Source organism: Malurus melanocephalus, unplaced genomic scaffold (assembly GCF_030028575.1).
Source record: "Malurus melanocephalus ecotype Western Australia unplaced genomic scaffold, MMel_1.1 scaffold_942, whole genome shotgun sequence".
In the NCBI taxonomy this organism is placed as follows: Eukaryota; Metazoa; Chordata; class Aves; order Passeriformes; family Maluridae; genus Malurus; species Malurus melanocephalus.
Window position 1 is genome coordinate 78,237 of NW_026624174.1, and position 21,790 is coordinate 100,026.

Genomic DNA, 21,790 nt, shown 5'->3' on the forward strand with positions numbered 1-21,790 from the left:
TTTTTTTTTTTTTTTTTATTCAGGGCCAGACATTAATCTTGGCCTTACAGCCCCAATAACTATTATTTCTCATCAGCAGCATGGTGAGTCTGAAAAGAGAAATTAGAGTCAAGAGGATATTTTCCCAGAAGATTACAGCAGTTGCAATGGAGGTCAAACTTTTGGCTTCAGCTRTTGGACTGTTTTGCTTTAAACTTGAAATGCTCATCAATGAAAGGAGCAAGTTCAAAGTTTAGCATGAAATAATGCCAAAGACTAAAGGAAAAAAAAAGGCATATCATAGTAATTTTACAAAAATTCACCATCACTCTTCACGCTGAATATAACTTTTCAAGCAATATAATGACCAGTCCCAAGATAATGAATCACCAGTGGTGGAAAGTGTCATACAACACAGCATCCTAGTTTGGGGAGTTCACAGCCAGGGAATGAAGTATCARTTCTAATTATTTACTATGTTTTTTTAAGCATGAACTCGGTTTTAATACCACAGAGAATTTACTCATTATGCTTGCATTATTATACATGTCAAGTATCCTGGTATGAATTCCTTTAACACAAGGCTTATCTCTTTAACTTAAGGAGCTGTATGATTTATTGGTTAGTTCCAGGATAGTTGCAGCARACTTCCAAGTGCATTACCCAGGAAACAGAATGCCTTGAAGAAACATTAAATTTTTAAGCTAGCCAGTCTGTATGTCTGTAATTAGTGTCCTGTGCAAACCATTCCCAGAGGAAGGGTTTTAGAAGCTCACTTTGGCTGCATTGGGAGCTTTTTGTGCATGGAGCTTCATCCCCGTGCTCCCAGCTGTTCTTACTTACTGGGAATGACTGGAGGGGAGTCTGTAAGTGTCAGTAGAGTTCATGATTTGATCTGCACCCTCTGAGGCCTGACCAACGACACACACTCCAGTATCACTTTGCATAAATGAACCTGACACTCGGGGGTGTCAGTAGGTGTATTCCCAAAGCTCATTCTGGAACATGAGCTGTTTTGCCAGCTCTTATCACAGCCAGCAGTTATCTCTGGAGAAACACGGAGCTGGAGGGACTTAGGAGGCTGCTCCACTGGTCCTGCATTAGTAGAGGGTGTAGGCTGTAGCAATGATATTCCAGATAGGTCTTTGTGTACCCTTTCCCTTAAAGGCTTCCATTCACCATGCAGCTTCCCTGTGAAGCCCTGTGCATCATCATTACCCCCGTTGTCTGAAGGTTTTTGTGATGCCTRGAACCTTCCTTGCTGCAGCTCGGGGCTACTCCGGGTTTATCCATCATGAACATGGAAAATGGGTCCTTGCCCTGCTTTCTGTGGCAGCTGTTTAGATCCCTGGTGGCTGTTTTTATCTAACACCCTCAGCTGCCTCTTTTTGGCTGAGCAGCCCAGCTCACGAGTCCATGTTTGACAGCTCGGTAGTAATCTCATTCCTCTGCAGCATGTGGGTAGATGCTTCTGTTTTAACTAAGAACCACTGGGAGCTGCTTTTACAGGGCAGTTTACCTGCATGGCAACCTACCCAGTCTGTTTTTGTCTAGATCCCCTTTCTCTGATTTGCTAATGTCCAAATTTACTGAAATCAGGATAGCTGCCATCTGTGGTTTCTCCTTTATTTGTAAAGTTTGTTATCCAGTCCTGAAGGCACTTCAGGTTATTTGGACACTAATTGCTTCTGACAAGRCCATGTGAGCAGTTACCCAACTCCTTGTTTTTTTCCAGGTGCTAGCAAGTTGTTTAAATATTTTTCCACTCTCATTCTCGCTTTAATTTCTTGCTACCCCTTACTTCCCTCACCTTCCCCTTTAATAATAGATAGCATAGATTWCTCCTTTCCAATCTCTTCTGGTACTTGATGCTGTATTTCAAATTATATTTCCTAATTGTAAGAGTAGTACATTAATTTGTGGGAGGTATTTTCAGAAGGTTAGGTAATTGCAGAAAAATGTGCAGGTGGCCCTAGTCCTTTGCACGCAAGGYTGTGCACTAGGGCTGCATTGCTTGTGTAAGAAAGGTACAAGAAAGGGAGATTGAATGTCTGTGTCAGAGAGACTRAACCTGGATCTCTGCCTCTAATCGTGCCCTGTGTCTGGGATTTTTTTATGCTGTGCTGTGGCCCTGGTTCCCCAGCTGGTCTTCAAATTAGTTYGTGCCTTGTTATGTACTTGGAGAAGCAAGACAAAGTTTGGGAATCCTGTTGAAATACATTGCAGACAGCCAGCTGAGTAGCTGGTTGTGTGTTAGTCACTTGTCAGGTCTCAACAGTGTCATGATCGGACCTTTTTTTGTTTTCAGAATCAGTCTGAGGAATAATAAGTARTATCTGTAGTATGCACAATAGTACTCTGTGGTATCTTCTACTCTGGGTCGCCACAGGAGGATATCAACTGAGAAAAATAGAGAGAATTCTGAGAAGAATAGAGCTCAGCTCTGACTCTCCCCATTTCACATTATTGTTATTTTTGTTCCTTTTTTCAGATGGAATTAGGATTTGATGTCCTTTCAAAAAAATTGAAGCTATGAAAAGAATGGAGAAATAACTTCCAAGCATTTTTTCTCAGGCCTCTCTTTTGAAATAACTGAATGAATAAAGAAGCAACTTTTCCATACTCTTTTCAAGAAATCAAAACAAAGCTGTATCATCTTTCTGACTCAGTGTATAATGTTGGCTAGGTTTGTTATCCCAGAGCATACAATTGATATTTATGAGAAACATAATTTTCTCCATTCTTTGGGCTTTTGTTCTTTGGAAAGGGACTACTCGAGTTTCATGCTAGCACAGTACCCTGCCCAGGTCTCCAGGACAGTGGTGTTTCATCTCCTCTGATTAATAGAGATTTCCGAGCATTATTTTTTTTCCAATGGCCTATATCTGATGCCATGGATTATGTTACTTGGCACACGAGCTTATCCTTTTTTACATTTCCTTTCTTCTTTTTTTGTATCAAGTCACAATGGCTCCCTGGCTGTATCCAGGTGCCCTTCCCTGCACCCTTGGGGTAGCTAGCAAGGAAGAAAGAGGCATTATGTATTTGCAATGCTTTAGGCAAGTGGTGCCTAAATATTAGATTAACTGGAGATGTGTTTTATCATAAATAGGATTAGCACTTTCATAACTTTCGTAACTTATTTCCAAAATGAACTATTCAGTCTYTGTTTTCTTTCATTACACTTTGGAGCTGCTGATCTCCTTGCTTAGCTCTGACTTCTCCATTTTGACACTATCATATTGGAAAGGGATGTGCAGCATTGAAAAGAAGAATTTTGCATGTGTGTGTGATCCAGTTAACTTCTCTGGTAAAAGACTTAATGTACTTTTCCTTGCAGTTTGAGAGCACTTCATTTTTGCACCAATGATGCAGTGAGAACTCATTTGTCTGCTGTACAGTCCTTGTCTTGCTGTGTCCTTGCGGTTGAACCATTTTTCCCAATTATTTTTTGCATTCACTTTAATATTTGTGATTACTTCTTCCTATTTTTTTTTGCCTTCTAGTTTTCCAGTAATACTTTGTTGTATGTAAAATAACCTATTATGTAAATTTGAAAATGGCAAGAAATTGTTCTTTGTGACTTGRTATGAGTGTAGGGTGGTCAGCTGGTGTCCCATACGTCTTGGAATCCGTGATCTTCAGGTGTTAGTGGTACCTGTATATCAGAAATTCAAAGCTAGCACAAAGATGGCACCAGATGCAAACCAGTATTTAAAAAAAAAAACACCCAACCCAACCACAAACTCTCTGGATGGTTCCCAGTGTCACAGCCAATTCCCAGTGCCATTTTCCCTATGAATGTGGTCCTTAAGCTGAAGTATCCTGTGTAATTTTCCTGTTAGGGTCACATGACTGGAGCAGTAAAAACTCATTTCTGGAGCTCTGCTTCTGTAGGCACAGGACAGCTGAATACCTGCAGAGCCCTACCAGTAGGAAATGTGACTAATAATGCATGTAGAGCAGAAAATTTAAAACTTGCTGTGAAGAGCCACCATGGTTTTCATGCTCCTTTGAACTAATGTGTTTTCAAATCATTCTTCATCTTATTCCAAGAAGCTGCTGAGGCATTTCTAGACTGTTTTGATCTTTAAGAAATGCAGACATTGACCCTGTGATTGCAGTCCACATTCATTATCGCAGTCATGGTGTTGTATGATGCAATTTGTGGAGCTCTTTCACKGAATGTCATCCCTGTCTGGAGTCTGCGTTAGTTTTGGATTCTTCTGAATCATAAATGGTCAGAACATCTTTTTCTAATATTTAGTTGGATGTCATTTTGTTAGTCTGAAAYGTACTCTTATATTTTTTGTTTCTTCGTGTGCATATAAGTGTGTCTGTTTGTATGCACGCCTCTTTCTCTAGAGAATTTAATCWGAAACATTTATGCGTGCCCAAAAAAGCAGAAAGTAAAGTTGCTTGCCAATATAAAGCCAATTTTGAGGGATATTATTGTAAAAATTTAAGGCAAAATAGCTTCAGGTGGAGGCAAAGAGTTGAAAGTTAATTGAACAAGACCTGCCATTAAAATAGGAGGCAGTAAACAATCTGGGGTTGAGCTGGGGTGTAGTTCCATTGTCCTGGTGATGCCATGGACCTGCTGGAGGTCTGTACCCCTGGCACTCAGGTTCCTCTGCTGCACAGCTGTCCTGCTTCACAGTTCTGTTTTSGTCTCCTCTGGAGTGGGATAAAGTTCACCAATGAAAAAGGAATCAGGGACTCAGTCTTGGTGATATCTGTCTAAAAGCCACTTCTCTGCAGATGAATCCCAGGCAGGTGGCAGCACTCAGAGTGATGGATATCTGTAGTATTTTGGGAAAGGACGTTTATCTTGCCCTTGGAGAATCCAACTGGATCAATCTATGTGTTTTAGTTGGACACAGGAAAGCCAGTCTAGCCTTGTAAACCTGAACATTCAGCTATGAATAGCCCAGACGAGAACTGAGTGCCCACTGTGATACTTCTGCCATTTCCTAACGTGTTAACCTGTCACAGAGGGGCCACACCATAAAATGACATTTTTGTGTCTGTAATGCCCCGTGATATCTTGTGCAGTGCAAAAAAGAGAGTCCTTACCTCCAGCAGCCCTTGCAGTGAGCTGTATCTTTCCCATTCTCCTTATTTCCAACTATCCCAATTCTCTTCCATCTCAGACACTAGAAGGTTAAAGTATAAAAAGTGCATATATTGTAACAAAAAAACCCCTTAATCCTTTTTCAATCTGTATATGATTTTACTCCAGACAAGGCAACTTTCCAGATTTACATTAAACSAACATTTGAAATGGGATGGTTTTAAAATTGTCTAGGACATCTTACTATGTTAACTTGAAATTACTCAGAAAAACAAGCTTTTTTTTTCCATCCATTTTTTCTCCTTTTCCCCTCTTCTTTTTCTTAGTTTTCTTCTTTTGCTTCTTCGTTGTGCTGATCCTTCTTCCTTCCTCCTTCCTCCTTCTTCCTTCCTCCTTCTTCCTTCTTCCTTCTTCCTTCTTCCTTCTTCCTTCTTCCTTCTTCCTTCTTCCTTCTTCCTTCTTCCTTCTTCCTTCTTCCTTCTTTTTTTTTTAATGTATTTTGGAAATAGCAAATTTTTCTACTAGCAGTAAGAAATATCAGAACACAAAAGGTTCAAACTCTTGACTATGTTTTTCTGGTAAAAGTTTTAATTTTTTTTTTTTTGTTACATCACTTTCCTGGAGTGATCTGGGGAGGCTCTCACTTGCTCAGAATAACCATTGTTTACTCACTCTTACTGTGCTYGGACCAGTAAAGACGGGAGACCACAGTTTAAATCAGACTGGAAAAAGTTGATTTTGAGTAAAAAGTAGACTGTTGAAATAAAATACTTTTAGTCATAAGTATCTAGAACATTTTCAGCGTTAAATTAAAAAAAAAAAAATTCAAGTTGGAGCAATGGGGTCTGAGAAGCCATGGTCTTCGCACATCTTGCTACCATSAGAGATTCTTGCATAAACATCTTTGATGAGTATTGGTGTCTCTTCAGATTCAAAGGCATTTTTGTTTGTTTCTACTTTGAAKTTTGAGAGGTAAAGTCTGCATTTTGGTCCAAGGCTTCTGAGGATTAGGTTATCAAGGCATAACTTTATGCCTCAAGGTCCAAGCAGACCTGTAGCCTGTAAGTAAATTAACCAAGTTACAGTGTTCAGAGCTTGTACCTGTTGGGTTGGCCATCCATTGGATTCCCATGGGAGAGAAGCTGGGAATGCTGTCTCTTTCTAACTTGTGCTGATGCAGAGCATCTAATCCGTACAGTTAATTAGGAGGCAAATGTTGAATTCAAAAGTGCTCTTTCAGCCTTTGGTGGTCCTACAGCTCTGAACAGAGCACTTGGAAGTTAGCATTTGTCAAGACTGGGCCTATATGGACACAGCCCTAGGTTAGAAGGTGAGAGATGCTTGGAGTTTTCCTTCCCAAGCTATGCTGCATGGTGCCAATCAATAAGGCTTCATTATAAAGAGAATTTGAACTTAATTGTTGCTTGATGACTGTTCTTACAGTATCAGCTGGCTCTCAGTGCTATTCTGTAAACCCAGTTATGGAGTGGTGGGAGTTTGCCCATGTTGGTCCTCGCTGTTGTGCAGTTGATAGTGGGACAGGGAAGGCTCCTACAGGAGRACAAAGCATGACAAACCAGCCATTGTCTTCTTTTTCCTGTCTTTAATTTGTGAAGGATGATAACAAAACGGTTAAGTGTATATTCCAGATGGAAAAGTCTGTTCAAGATGCTGCTCTTTTTGGGGACTCTAAAAAGGCACATGGCACTTGTATCTTCTCTTAGGAAGGCATTTCTCTTAACTGTGGTTTTGATTTTCAAGAGGCTTGCTCAGTCCTGGGATTCAGTATCTTTATTTGGATTGAATTAAGCCAGTCTTTATTATTATAAATTACCTTCCTGGGTAATTCAGTTACATGAAGATGTGTAAAGAGCAGTCACTCATGGGCAGTTTGCTTAGGTTAAAGTCAACGTTCATTGCAGTAAGAGAAAAATGAGAAAAACAAGGGAGGGGAAAAGAAAGGCTTACTCTAGCTGTGAGTGAAAAGCACCAAGCTTTTGTGCTTGTAAACATGAATCGATTCTTAAAAGGGCACAAGAGTGGTTCCAACCCTTCTGCTCCTCTGCACACTTTGATTGATTCCCAGATGGCTTAATCAACTCAGAGGACTTCTCCTGTAAAGGAGATCATGGTCCATGGTTCAGTTGGTGCCTAAAATCTTGTTTACAGAGTTAGCAAATGAGAAAAGCTGAAAAACTGGAAGTCATAGCTGTTTTTAATGGATGCAAATCATAAAATCCAAAGCCTAAGTGAGGAAGCTTTTCAAAATCACCTCGATACTGCATTTTTCAGTCCCATGTGAGTGCTGCTGGAGAGTGATTGCAGAGTTTTGTCTACCAAACTAAGTATCGAGGAGGACTTGGATCTAGTTCAGTTGGACTTTATTGGATTATGCCTTCATGGTATTGTAGCTGAAAAAAGGCTGTGATTCTAAATATGATGTGTAACAATTGTGCAAATTCCTTAATCCTGTTTTCCATTCATTTATGTAGTAATTAAAACCATAAACCTGGAAACTATTTTCACAGGCAACTTTCATTTGCAGAGACCTATTTAACTTCCCATGGTTTATGGCTGTATGTTCAATTTTACTCTCTTTCCCTTCCAGAAGACAGTGAAACCTGATGGTGTTACCTTCATTATCTGTGCCTTGGCTTGATTTCTCAGAACATGACAGTGTAATTGTGGGGAGAAAGAGGTTTATTTCATTTTGCTCTCCTGAGAGAGCACCACAAAATGCACTAATGAAAGAATAATCATAAGCTGAAAGAGGAAGGAAAGTTTTAAGGGACTAATTGAAGAGGGAAAATGCCTGAGTGGTTTAAAGGAATGAAATGGTTGGAGAGCTCCAAGTGGGATGAGGCAGCAAAAGTAAAAGAGCTACCACCAACTGCGATGAATGAAAGATGTGCACCGAAAATCTGTGATTGTGGGATTGCATAAAAATGCAGATAGAAGGAGGAAAAGGATATACTCCTGCTCAGTAATCATCCCTGACTGAGCAAAGGCTGCTGCCCTGCTGAGCTCCATGGGATGCATTGTTTGATTTAATCTCTGTGCGAGGGACCTGTGCTGACCAACTTCTGTCAGATGGAACTGTGCTTTCTTCCCGTGTTAAAACAAAAAAAAAAAAAAATCTGGGGAGGCTGGATGACTCTGTCTAACCTGGAATGTAATGCAGGCTGTGGGGRGCCTGGAGAGTGTTAGCAGGAGGTGACTGTCCACAGGCCAGCTTGGGAACAGTGGAATGAGCAATCTCTGCAGAACGTTGACGCTCATTTCCATCTCTCTCACCAGCAGTGTGAACTGCAAGGCCACCATCAGCATAGGCAGAAAGCTCTTACCCACTCCTGCTCCTGCTCCTGCTCGGAGGAAGCCTTTCCAAAACTCAGGTTGGGTAGGTTGGGAAAGCAGTAACAAAAATCACATTCAGGTGTGAGCTTCATGGAGGGTTTGGTCCTGCAGGCTCTCAGGAGTCTGAGGAGTGTCACGAGGACTGGATTCAACCTGTGCTCCCTCACTGAGGCAGGAAATCCTTTAAGCATGGGGCTGCATAAAAAGCTCGTAGGATGACTTTGACTGGAGCGTGTGTAAAGGGAAGCCAACGCCTTTGCTCTTTCTCTGAAGCACAGTGCTAGGCTTCTTGCCCTGTTACTCTGCTGAATATTCAGGCTGGTTTTACCCCTTATATCACATACATTCAATTCCAGCTGATTGAATTGCCCTGCAGATGTATAGGAGGAGRAATAAAATGTTGGACTTGAGAACAAGAGAAGCGGATATTTTAATTATTCTGTGCTAAGGTAGAGAGGCACATAAACACASCAGCTTAAACTGAATTGTGAAATAGCCTGAGAACGTCTTTTTCCTGCCATTTCCTTGATTTCAACACCACTGAGTTTGTCATGTATGACGGCTTTGTGGTTRTTGTGACACTGTGGGAGAAAATTGGATTTGGGGAAAGTTTTCTTAGTTCTTTAAAAAATTCAGAATGTTTTCCAGTTCTGGTTTTTTTTCCCCCTGTATTGCAGCTTTGTTCTTCAGTGGTATTTTTTGTAAAGTAGATTTTTGTATAGTTGCATTGCCCTGGCATACCCTAATCCTTAGGGCATATCCAAGAGATTTCCAGCCATCCTCATGGATTTYGTAACCATACTTGTGATTAGAAGCCCTTCCACACGGAAGATTAAAATGGAGATGGCATTCACRGGCTTAGAAGGCAGCTCAAGTCACGCAGCACTAAAGGCACAGGTCAGAGCCTGTGAGGAGCATGTTTGCTGTCAGAGTGCAGCCGCCTGGTTGTGCAGACAGGGACAGACAGGGTAACCACAGCTCGCCATGGAGGAAGCGCTGAGTTCGTCTCCTAATACAGGTTCATCTTGCAAACGCTAGTTTCTATCACTGAGAGCATGTGCCTGCACTTCTGTCCAAGGATCTGGCTCCATCACGATATTCCTCACTGGAGCTGCTCTCAGGGTCCTCAAACGACACCCCTGGTCCCTAGCTCTGACCCGGGCTGGCCCTGCAGGAGCGCTGTTCCCGGCTCTGGCAAGCAGCCTGACCCGTGGGATGGTTGATTCCTCTGCCCGGAGCGCTGCTGCTGAAGGGGTGCAGCTTCCACAGCTGACCRTGGATGGCAGGTCCCCCCAGGGCTGCAGGATGCTGCTGCCTTGGCCTCGTGCCCRTGGAAACCCTGGAGCTGAGAGGAGGGAGAGATGCAGAGCGTGCAGAGCTGAGTGCAGGCATGCCAAGCTCCTCTCGTGGAAGATAGATTTATTGCAGAAGTAGTTTTTTGTGTGAATCTGAGGGATTCAATAAAAGTATGTCTGAACAAAGCATATTTTTTGGATATAGTTCATTARTGAAATGGCACTGTGATAACACTATGAAGCCAGTTTTAATCCTCCTGGCTGGGCTGTGAGTRCAAGTGAAATTCATCAGGAAGGTGCCAGGAAGAGGAAGGATTTTACAAAACTAATAAACATACATAGACTTTCTCAAACACACACACACAAAAATCTAACCTTACACCTAATCCACTGCTGAGAAGGTAAAATGTTTTTCTTAGATAAAAATCACTCAAGGTGACTTGGCTTTGGAGGGGGTTTGGAGTATTGATGGCTGGTTAGGGGGTTTGGGGCACCGCAGTCAGCACCAGTGTCTGTGCAAAGCAGTGGGTTACACAGCCTGCCAGTGGAGAGATCTCGTGTTACAGGTATCACTCAGTAGCATGGAAATGGAAGGGGATTGGGAAATGGAAGAGAAAAAATGTCTTTGTTACAGGGAAGGCTGTTGGTCAGTCTTGTGAACGGTGGAAGGTTGGTTTGCTCTGTTTTCACTCRCTGAGGTTATTGCAGCCATAAAACCTCAGCTGAACTGTGCCAGCAAGTCGAGTCTTACTTTGCCTGTGAGAAAGGTTTGTGTTCCCCTGAGCTTGTTCTTTTTACCCCAGCTTTTTTTTTTTCTCTCTTTTCTGAAGATGAGATAGGCAATTGTACTTGTAATTCTTTCTTATGATTGCTAGYTGAAAGAGGAGCAGCCTTTCATGGAGAGAGATGAAAGACACGAGGAGTATTTTTCTTACATTCCAGTGTAAGTAGAATAGCGAAGTACATACCTGAGAAGTTTCCAAACACAACACACATCTATTTACATATTTGATTTCAGTGGTGATACATGATAACCTGGGATTTCATTCAAAGGATCCTGATGGGGATTTGAAAGGAGTTCTTCTTCCCTGAATGTTCACAAAATAAYTGCTGAAAGCTGAAGGGCCTTTTGTTGGCAAGTAATTTTGCAGAGGCTGGAGACAGTTTCCTCGTGCTGAAAATATTCTCTGKGCTTAAAATTGTGGAGGTAAATTCCTGGCCCTTGTGAAAGTATTGGGAATGTCTGCTCATTGRCTTCAGTGGGACCAAAACTTTACGCAGGTTTTGGAGAGGCTTTGGTAACTTCACAATTTGTTCTAATGCCCACTGACAGAGGCAGCAGCTTTCCTGTTAGCTAGTCGTGCACCTTCCCAGCAGAAAAGAATCAGTCAGCTTCTCTTGGGAATGCATGGTCATGGGCTTGCTATGATGGCATCYGGGGCAGGAGTGAAGAACGCATCTGAAGATGTGCTGTTCTCTCTCACTTYTAAAACTGCGCTGTTTCTGAAGCAGCAGTGAGATTATAGGGGGTTTATGTGTGACAGAGCGAGCTGTTGTGCTGTTCCTTTAYCCCGTGTGCTTTAACCTGCCACAAGATTAAGACTTCTTTGTTGGGAAACAAAGATAGCAGTAYGGTTTGTGTTTACATTCCCTCTCTGGCTCCTTTGTGTGACAGCTAATGTGGATAAAGAGGACTTTGAGAAGAGGAGAATTGAGGTCAGACCTTTCAGACTTTCTAAAATGCCTGGAGATTTGGATATCTGAAAGATGGCTTGGAATGGAAAATTCAGCTTTTGCTGCTCTCCAGAATACTCCCAAGTAATTAAGTTACCCCAGTTAAGCRTTGCTCAAATGGCTCAAGGTTTAGACCTGAAAACAGCTCTCATGTGATGCATCAGTGTCGTCCCCATTATTCCAGCCCCTGTGTTTCAGCATGGATGAAGAAAACCAAGGCAGCAGCCTGGAAAGCTTTAAAGGAAGGCAGAGAGGAGGGTCTGGTGACCTCACATTGTAGAATCTTTCTTCAGGAAATTCATGTTCAAGCAGTAGTAAAGGCAGGGGCAGAAAGTGTGTTGAGCACCRTGCACCTCAGGGGGTCTCACAGGCRTTGTCATGTGAGGTGTTKCTTTACCCMTTCCCAGCTACTGCAGCTTTTGAAATGGGGAAAAGAAAAACCAGGCATGGTGTGCTACTTTGTCCCAAGAGGGGCTGTCTCCTGGGAGGGACTCCMTGCTCCTTGTTAAGAAATGGGATATTTGGCAGTGGTCACGCCAAGTATGCCTGGCTTGGAGTTCTGGTTTTATGTTCCTGAAAGGGATTGGACAGTTTGCCCTTTCATTTTAGCCAGAGGTTTCAGTGACTTCTACAGGCTTTTGATTCTCCTCCAGGGTCAGAAGTTTGGATCCAGGTGATTGATTGGATGCTCAGCATTTAGTCAGATTCTTCTGTAAGTTAAGACTCAAGGAATGTTGTTTTGTAGCAGAAGAGGTCCTCTGGGAAGCCCTTGCTTTCTTCAGAGTTGCAGAAGAAAAGTGCACTTTCTTAAAACAATTCACTCCTACTCATCAGAACACTCTCAGGACAGGAGACCTTGTAAAGGACCAGGACTGTGTCATGGTGGTTTCCTCAGGACTGCCCTGTTGGCTGTGAAGAAGTTAGAAGTTTTTTGCAGTCACTGTGCTGATTTACCTTAGCATATGTCTGAAGATGCAAACTCATTCATGCCATAATTCTTAGTTCCAGGTGTCTTCCTGCGTGTTCCACAAGCATCACGTTTTTGCTCCAGACATCCTGCACAAATGACTGATTTCCTCCAAAATAAATTCTGTAGCTTGTCTGGAAGGACTATGTGTGTTTTCCTGAAGTACTTTTCTCCCATTGCTGGAACACATTCAGATTTTCTAATCTTCTCTGCAATGAACGGTGATGAGAGACAGGTTTCTTTCTGCAGGAGGCTGCCCCTACCTGAGCTGTCCATCCCCTTGCAGGAGGAGTGTGTGAGGCAGCAGTGCCTCCCTTCATTCACAGGAGAGTGATCCTGGGGATCCTTTGATGCCTTTGGTTGTATTCTCAGATGAAGAAAAATGCTCCTGCAGCTTTTCTCTTTGGTATTAGATTTGGCTCTCCTTTTCCTTTTGGGTGATGGAATAGCTGGGAATCTTTTTCTAAAGGTATTCATTTTGCACATCTGCTATAGCCCAGACTCTTGGTGCTGCACTTCAAAGGAGGTGAACAAATACACATGATGTTGGCCCAATTTTTTATTTTTGTATGGAACCCATAGGACAGGGAGGAGAGAAGAAGCCATCATTGATTCTTCAGGATAGATACTTTCTCTTCCTTGTTTTTGTCTTCTCTTTCTTTTTTCATGTTAAATGTTGTTCTGGACTGAGTGTACAAAGAGTGGTAGCTTCATGGGAGTAATTGTGAAAGGGTGGCAGAGAGAGAAAGTCCAGTGGAAAAAAGGATCTTAATGAGGGCTTTCTGCCCGATAAGATTCACTTAAATCAGACAATTCAGGGACATAGGAGAATTACAGCCCTTCTTACAATGGTCTCCATACCAAATTAACATCCAAATAGTCGGTTTCAGCTGCAGCATTTAAACACGGTTGAGATTAAACTTGCAACATGATTTAACCCAGCTCAGGAAGAACAGCTACCAAAAAGAAAACAAAAATTAAAATCAGTTGTATTGTTACAGCCTTATTAGAGCAGTGATATCTTTTCCAGGTGAGGTTTGTTGCCCACTGTAAGACTCACATCCAGTTCCAGTGTGCTAATAGGAATGAAGTGGCACAAATTAGGGAGCTCTTTGCATCTTTATAGTGACCCACAAAGCCAGGACTTAAACCCATTTTGTGCAGGAATTCTATGTAGCAGCTTTGCTACACCACTAACAATTACTTGAGTTTTATTTTACTAYTTGTCTTTGTGAGAACCTTAATCTTGAACTTAATCCTAAGATTCTCCAGGGGATAATTACAGTGTCTCAGAGTCCTTACTGTGCCAGTTGCATTTTGACCCAAAGATGACTCCAGGATGTTTTTCATCATTACAGAATTTGAAAGTACAAAAGACAATTATGTAAGAGTGTTGTCAGAGCCCATCGAGCTCCAGAGCAATAGGAGTACCTGAGGGAGTGAATTATTTGGGTAACTAGAAACCAGACTACCAGATCACTTTGCTGTTGAGGTCATTGCTTTGGCTAGTCATCTTTTGATTCAGGCTTGCTGAAGCAATGAGGAAGTAGCAGCAGAACCAGAAGGCTCTTGTCAGATTTTAAGAAACACATGATTTCATAAATATGCCTTCTGAAAATTCCCTCTTTGCCTCATTGTGCCTGTCTTTTCAATCTGGAATGTCCTGGGGTTGTTTACTTTTCATACATTGTCACAGATCTTAAGTGTGTTTTAAAAGAGGAGTAGCAAGTGGATCAACAGTGAAAAATATGTCACAAAATCTGGTAATTAGTAGTTATTCTTCTCTCAGCCCACTGTGTTCCCAGTGGGTTTTTTCTGACTTTCAGTGCACTATCACTCCTCAGTAGCAAAGGATTAATAACAGGTGAAGGTAATAGCTCAGAGGCAGCTTGGCAGACACATACTGGAGTGTTAGAATAAGTCTCTTATTCTGCTTTTGTACTGCCTGACTTTGAAGCCTTGCTGCAAGAGCCTGGAAGGGATGCCTGAGGGAAGAATGGCACAAGTGTTCTGTCCAGGAGCACAGTCAGCTAATGGATGTGCCCACAGCTTAATGTCACAGGGGGACAAAGTTTAATGGGAAGTCGATGTGTGACTGATTTACCTTTAAGGGCCAGTCCCAGTTCCTGGATATGACCTGTGGCTTCCATTATTTGRTCCCCTTTGATTGCAGAGAGGCCGTTTCCAGCAGGATTTTGCAGTCACATCAGGGTCAGGAGGGGTGAGCAGAGTGATTGTTACTGGCTTTGGGAGCCCAGATGCACTAAAAAAGCTTCTAATTTCTTGGAGAGACTCTCCCTGGAAAAGAGGAGAGGATTTGTGACCCAAGTGTGCCTGACAGGAAGGATGGGATCCTGCTGGAAAGATGTGCTGTCACAGCTGACAAGCTGTTCATCCTTCCAGCGCACGCTGCTCCGCTTACCGTGACTGCATGTCCTCGGAGGCAGCCTGACCCAGCTCCTGGCAGAGACCCCAAAGCTGAACAGCGAGAGAAATTCACACAGAGGGGGAAACGATGTCACGTTATGCTGCTTGTTAGGAAAAAAAAACCCCATAGAATTTGCTATCAGTGAGCTGAAATCTAAACAGCCTAAACGGTCCTAATAGTTAGAGAGGTTAGGGAAGCTTGCCAGACCGTGGAAAGCATAACAACTGCATTTAATAACAATCAAGCTACTCTTATAAATATTTGCATGTGCTGCTTCAAAGCCTACTACACGGTCATTCATGTACTGCAGTTAGAAAGATGAGGAGGGGAAAAAAAAAGAGAGAGAGAAGGAAAGGGCACTCCGTGTTTTGTAGCTGCCATAATAAAGAATGGGCAAAGCACCAGAAAGAAAAGAAAAAGGAAAAGAAACCCTCCAAAGTTTAATAAACACAAAAGGGAATAAAAATAAATCTTTGGAGCATTTATTACAAGCCTGTGATGGAAGGATTAGATTGAAGCTCTCAGCCTTTCCAGTGTGGGTGTATGTGTGAAGGCGGCCTGTCTGGCCTCTTCCAATGAGAAAAGAAAAGTTGTTTACATTTCTTAACTTGGGCTGTGCATGTAATTGATTTCTTTTTGTTTCAATAGCAGAAATGAAAATTCAGAGGGGGAAAAAAAAGCCTCATTTGGATACAATTGAATTTAGGTCTTTTTCCTTGCCAGAACGAAAGCCCAACTCTCAGAAGAGCTGTGTCAAACAGAGTGTTTTGTTTCTCCTGAAATGTCAGTACATGCAGTACTTGTGAGGAAAGCTGTGGAAATGCAGGGCTTAGTTCATCAAACACAACTGCGCAGGGCAAAAGTGTCATCCTTTTGTGCAGGTTATTCCCRATTTGGGGAATATCTGCAGCACCAAATTTTTTATCCTTGCTTTCAGTTTAAGGGTGTTTGGCCACACCTTGCTCTCCTCGCAGGCAGCTGATGAAGTTTCAGCTTGTTCAAGGCAGAAAAAAAAACAAAACCAAAAGAAAAAGGGTAAACCTGTGACGCTTGGTGTTGAGCAGCCTGAATGGAGGAGAATGRATGCTGCCTTCACCTTCCCCAAATGTGTTGTGTAACTTGTGTCTCARCTGTGGTGATTGTGATTGTGATTATTACAGCTGGAAGTCTTCAGGGTTTTTTTTTTTTTTTGAGGGTTGATTTAATGAGTAATTTAAAAATTATAAAAATGGAGCCTTTCATTGCGTTTACTATTTTCCCTCCCACCAAAACAAAAGAAATCTGTGTTTTCCTAGCTACAGGAAACATATTGATTTAATTCCACTCATTAATGATAATAGTTCAAAGAATAGTTCAGGAGCCCTGTCTGCAGCAGGGTAACTGTGTTTGCAGACCAGCTTGGGCAGAGCCATCCTGGCGTGTGCTGGAGTCATGGGGCCAAAACCAGAGGGGAGTGCTGAGGTGTCCAACTGAGTCTGAATTGATAAAACTGTCAGGTTAAGGTGGAGTCATAAAGAGAGATAAATTGCACCATCTGAGATCACTTAAAGGCTAATCCAAAACCTTGTAGACTCCATAGGATTCTTACTGTTCCTTTAAAGAGAGTTGCAAGTCTCATTTTTCAGTCTTAATGTTGATAAATTTTYACATAAACCCCAATTCAGCAGTCAGCCATTCTTTTACAGATGAAGGTTCTTTTTTTCATCTGTCCATGAATAATGCCTTTTCCTCTATTGACTTCCTGTGGATACCATCATGACAGACTGAATAAAGAAATCKAATTTCTTATGTGGGTTTTTTGCATGTAAAGATGTAAAATTCTCTTATAAGAGAGATGAAACTTCTGTAAGACAGCTTCTTACTCACAAAGGATGTCTGTGTCTGCCTTCCAGTGGAAGGTAAATGCTTGTTTGCAGTGTGTGCGTGTGCAGTGTGTCTATGTGCATATGCACATAGACAAACACAAAACAAGGCACACTGGAAGAGTATTCATTCTCTGCCTTCCTTAGACATGAAGGAGAGAAAAAATGTAAATGCGGGAATAGCTCAGGGATATTCACTCTGATACGTATTTGGAGATTTGTAATACACAATATCTGAAATAAAGAAACTGGAAAGAAGGCCTACAACTATAGCACAAGGAAGTTCTAGGAATAAGAAGCTAAGTATAAAACAAACCAGMCAGTTAAATAGGACTTTTCAATCTAAAATAAAGATGGACAGGGTTTGTCTGTGCCAGGGCTGGTGAATGGCTTCTAGTTTGGCTTGTCCACAGTGAACAAAATGGTAGGTTGATACCTCAAAAAAATGACAGGGAAGGACAACTTACAACTCATCCTGGAAGCATCAGCCTTATATATACATATTATTGTGCCAAATTATATTCCTAGTAGGATTAGGTTTGGCTGAAGAACAAGTAGTAGTCTYGGAGTTTCCTACAGCAGGAAAAATAAATTGAAGATACTCTTTCTCTCTTAAAGGAGGATATAATCTATAGACCAAGTAGCTTTTATGAGAATTTGCAAAATATATCAAGATCACAGTTGCATACAGTTAAGGTTTTCTCAGAAGCCCRTGGTTTGGTATTTTGAGAGACACTAGCACTGATGTGTGGCTGATGGGAGAGAGAGAGGAGCAGTTTTGGTGTGGGAGTGATTTGCATCCCTTTGCCTTTGAGTTCTCACTCTGAAGTTGTAGCAGTTTCCTGTCATAACAATCATAGCCAAGAGTAGTGATTATGATGCCTGGGGGGTTATTTCCRAGCACTGCAGATGTGAAAATCTGAGAATCTTTTTTTTTTGTTTCTTTAATTAAATGGAATCATAAGGAAGTCTGGGGCTTCCTGTGCATATTTATACCTGTTTGATCATACTTTGGTAAGTAGTCTTTTAGAGGATTTTTTGAAGTGCTTTGCACAAACTCACTTATAATACATCTACAGCTGAGGCCGAGATTATTTCTTTATCATCAAAGGTTTTCTSATAGCTACATTTATTATGTTTTAACCTTCTCAAAGAGCTACAACAAATGGGTTATTTATTGTGTAGCTGTGAGTACTTTCTCAGCTGAAAATRCCTCCCCAGCCCCCAAATACAATTTTCCTTTTTTTTTTTTCATTTCTCTGTTTTCACATTGTAGGAGAAGGAGAAACTATTCCCTTGGTTTTAACAGAGATTTTTATCAGGCCTTAAAGTAATTTCATCTCCTCTTTGAGGAGTATGAGTTTGTCTCCTTCCGCTCTCTTTCCCTCTCTCCTCTCTGAGGAATTTGGGTGTCGGGCARGGGTGCTGCTGGCAAATTTCTCCTGGTGCTGCTGCTCTGGACGGTGTGGAAGGGCCTCAGATGATGTCTAACCTTAAGGTTACCTGAATTGTGCAAAATTGCCTTGCTGTTTAGTTAGGGTTTACCCCTGGGAAGGAGAAAGACTGTTTTGAGACCTAAACTGAGATGTTTAGAACTGCTGTTAAAGACCCGAGTCCATTTTTCTGTTTTGTTTTTTTTTTTTTTCTATTTTTCCCAGTATATGTTAGGGGGTGGTTACGTTTATGGCTTTTGCTACTTCCAAGTGGTCAAAATCCATGTAATCTTGTTTATAATAGCTACTGTCTGCTTGCCTTTTCCCTTGTTTTTTCCTTCCTCTTCCAGCCCTCATCACTRTAATCAGAATGACTATTTTGCTCCTAAAATATCCTTTAATAACTAGGTATGGAATAAAATCTGAAGCTGGCTAATTCATGCTCCATATTCTGGGGGCAAGTGGGTTTCAGAGAACATATAGATCAGATGGGCTGCTGTTATTTGATGTCTTAGCAGATCCCTGTGAACTCTCTGCAAGCCTGAAGGCATTTACATATGCCAACTGCTGTGTTTTTTTTCTCAGTTTATAAGTATTCAGGATTTTTCACCAGTAGTTTGAAAGAGGGGAGGTTTAAATACGTGACCTGAAATAGGCTTGAAAGTAGTTGTTAACCTCTATTAATACGGCAATCTTATAAAAAACACTTGGTTGCGTTGGGTTGATTTTTTAAATTTTTTTTTCAATTGTTAATAGCACTAAATTGACCAAACTGAAACATGCTAAAGATATTTCTGTGACTGAGGCTGTCTTGTGTTAAAATGTTCAGAAGAACAATGTATTTTTCCACCAAGAGCAGTAATAAACGCACGCTGCTTTCTTGCAGATGCTATCCCGCCAAGCTATTACAGCCTTTATTTCCGAATCGTCCGGTTTGACGTCTCAGCCATGGAAAAGAACGCCTCCAACCTGGTGAAGGCAGAGTTCCGCGTGTTCCGCCTGCAGAACTCCAAGGCGCGTGTCTCGGAGCAGCGGATAGAGCTCTACCAGGTATGGATGTGCCRCGGACACAGCTCCTGCTTTTCTCCAGCAGGCAGAGCAAACCATGGGAGAAGCAGCTGAGTCCCCTCTCTCCAAAGCAGCCTCTGCCTCTCTCAGAAAGAACTCGGCTCAAAATCATGTGAAGCTGAAATGTGCAGAGTTTTTCAAGTGATTGAACCTCAGGCTTCAGAGTTTGGAGCCAGCAGGTGGCCAAGGGGGCCACCTGGCATGGATCAGCAGTGGTGTGGCCAGCATGACCAGGGCAGGGACTGTCCCCTGTACTGGGCTCTGGTGAGGCCACACCTCAAATCCTGTGTCCAGTTCTGGGCCCCTCAATGCAAGAATGATACTGAGGTGCTGGAGCATATCCAGGGAAGGGCAGCAAAGCTGAGGAAGGGTTTAGAGACAGAGTCCTGAGAGGATTGTCTGAGGGAAATGGTGGGGCTGTTTAGTCTGGAGAAAAGGAGCTTCAGGGTGACTTTATCACCCTACAACTGCCTGAAAGGAGGGTGTAGCCAGGTGGGAATTGGTCTGTTCCCCCAGGCACCCAGTGGCAGAACAAGAGGAAATGGTCTCAAGCTGAGCATAGGAGGTTCAGGTTGGACATCAGGAAGGATTCCTTCACTGGAAAGGGCTGTCAAGTACTGGAATAGACTGCCCAAGGAAGTGGTAGAGTCATCATCCCTGGATTAAAGAAATGGCACTCAGTGCCATGGACCAGTTGCCATAGTGGTGTTTGGTTAAAAAGTGGACTCCATGATCTTGGAGGTCTTTTCCAACCTTAGTAATTCTGTGATTCTATGTTTCAGCTTAGAAAATAAAATGAGAGAACAAGACATCCAAAAATTTATCCCCAAGATCTCTGTCTCCCAACACTTGACCTGAACTGTAGTTTGCACAGAAGTCAAATTCCTCTCTCTCTCTCTGGCCTGTGTTCAGGAGGAGCTTGTGAAGTTTTCCTGTTAGAAATGGCATTAATAACGGAATTGCAAAGCTCAGCTGTTTCAAACTTGGCTTCTGTGTAGTAGTCCAGCGTTGAGGCAAGGATGTGAACAATTCAGGGATTGTGGGGTGAGAAAGAAAATGCCTCATGACTCTCTCACTCCTGAGTGTTGACAAGATTTATGTAATTTAATCTTTAAGGACTTTAGAGCCTTTAACCTTGCTTAACATGGAGKCCATGCATTTGTGCAAATACTGTTAAGAGCATATTTCATCTAAAGCATGGTTCACTTTGCTGAGGAACACAGAAACTGAAAGGGGCCCAGCTCCCAGCAGTTTTATACTGGATAAAACTCATGGTTTCTCCAGCAATCTGTGACATGTTCTGCTGAAAACCCTGATGGAAAGGATGCCACTGTGTAAAAGTGCATGGAGCCCCTCTTTAGCTCTGTCCTTGCTGCCTCTGTTAGCTGAGCATGGGCACTGCCCTGGGCTTGCAGCTCTGTAGAGTCCCACTTGGATCCAGTGGGTCAAATTTGAGTGAGACTTCTCCCTCCCTTTGCATGTTCACTTTTACTGCCTGATCTRGCCAAGTGGAAGCCAAACTTGTAGAGAGAGAGGGGCCAAATTGGGTTTGTGTGCTTTCTGAAGAGATGTAAAAGCCAGTCATGGAGGCTGATGGCAGGCAAAGTGCATTGGTCTCTTTAGATGTTTTTTAAACATAGGAAAGGCATAATTCTCAGTTGAGCGTGGTTCAGTTGGTCACTGGGGGCTGCAGCCTGACTGCCTTCTTTCCCAAGAACAGGATGACAGAAAAGATGRGCAAATAATGTGTCATTTGTTAAAGGGGAAAGCCAGGAACATCTATTGAGAATCACTGATGTTGCCTATATAGAACAGTCATCCCAGAGAAATACACTATGAGCCCCAGTGATGCTGCCACAGCAGCCTGCTGAAACAGTTGTATATTCTGGCTTGACCTCACTGTTCGGACATCCTAAAAGGAGTTGATGGGCTTTCTGTTCTACTTTTGAGATCTGTTAGTCAGCCACCTGAAAAGAACACAGCTGTGGTTGACTGAGCTCAGATCATTGCCTTTCCGTGTCTGAGGAACATGGAACACAAAGGGTTCAGCAGAGGTATGGAAGAAAGGGCTTTTGCTTGGCTGGGATTTTGTCTTGTGATGAGAAACAGCTGGGGCTTACTTGAAAGAGGCTGACTCCAGCAAGCCTGTGCCCATGGAAATGACTGACACCTGCATCCAAGGCAGGTACTTGGGTCCCTGGATAAATATATGGCTGGTGAGTAAGGCAGTTTCTTTTTTGGGCTGGGTGGAGCATAGTGAGTGAAGTGTTAGGTGAGTAATGAGTGCAGGTTATTGTAGGATTAGATCTTTTCTCCACCAAGTAACAGGCAAGCCAAAGGCAGCATGCCCTGAGCTTGTGTTTGTGCCAGGCATATTTTAGGCATGCTACTTTGTTCCTTTGCTTGTAGAGAGGCAAGCTGTCTCTGGAGCATTTCCCTTCGGTCATGTTTATTTCTCGCAATCTTGTGTGCGGCTCTTCATAAAACCTTGTACGGGGATATTASAGCTCTGAGCTGCAGGGGTTCCTTGGCAGCAGCCCTTCTGCTGGAGCATGAGGGTCCCTAAATGTTGCTGCAGCTGATCTCCATCCCAGCA

At 42.4% G+C, this 21,790-nt stretch overlaps 1 protein-coding gene across 1 annotated transcript in view; it reads left to right on the forward strand.

Annotated features, from left to right (window-relative positions):
* TGFB2 (transforming growth factor beta 2) overlaps window positions 1–21,790 on the forward strand; it is a 56,662-nt gene that overhangs the window by 17,836 nt on the left and 17,036 nt on the right. The window contains exon 2 of the mRNA XM_057386263.1: window positions 19,013–19,176. Coding sequence (XP_057242246.1) covers window positions 19,013–19,176 — 164 coding nt within the window. The remainder of the gene's footprint in view (window positions 1–19,012; window positions 19,177–21,790) is intronic.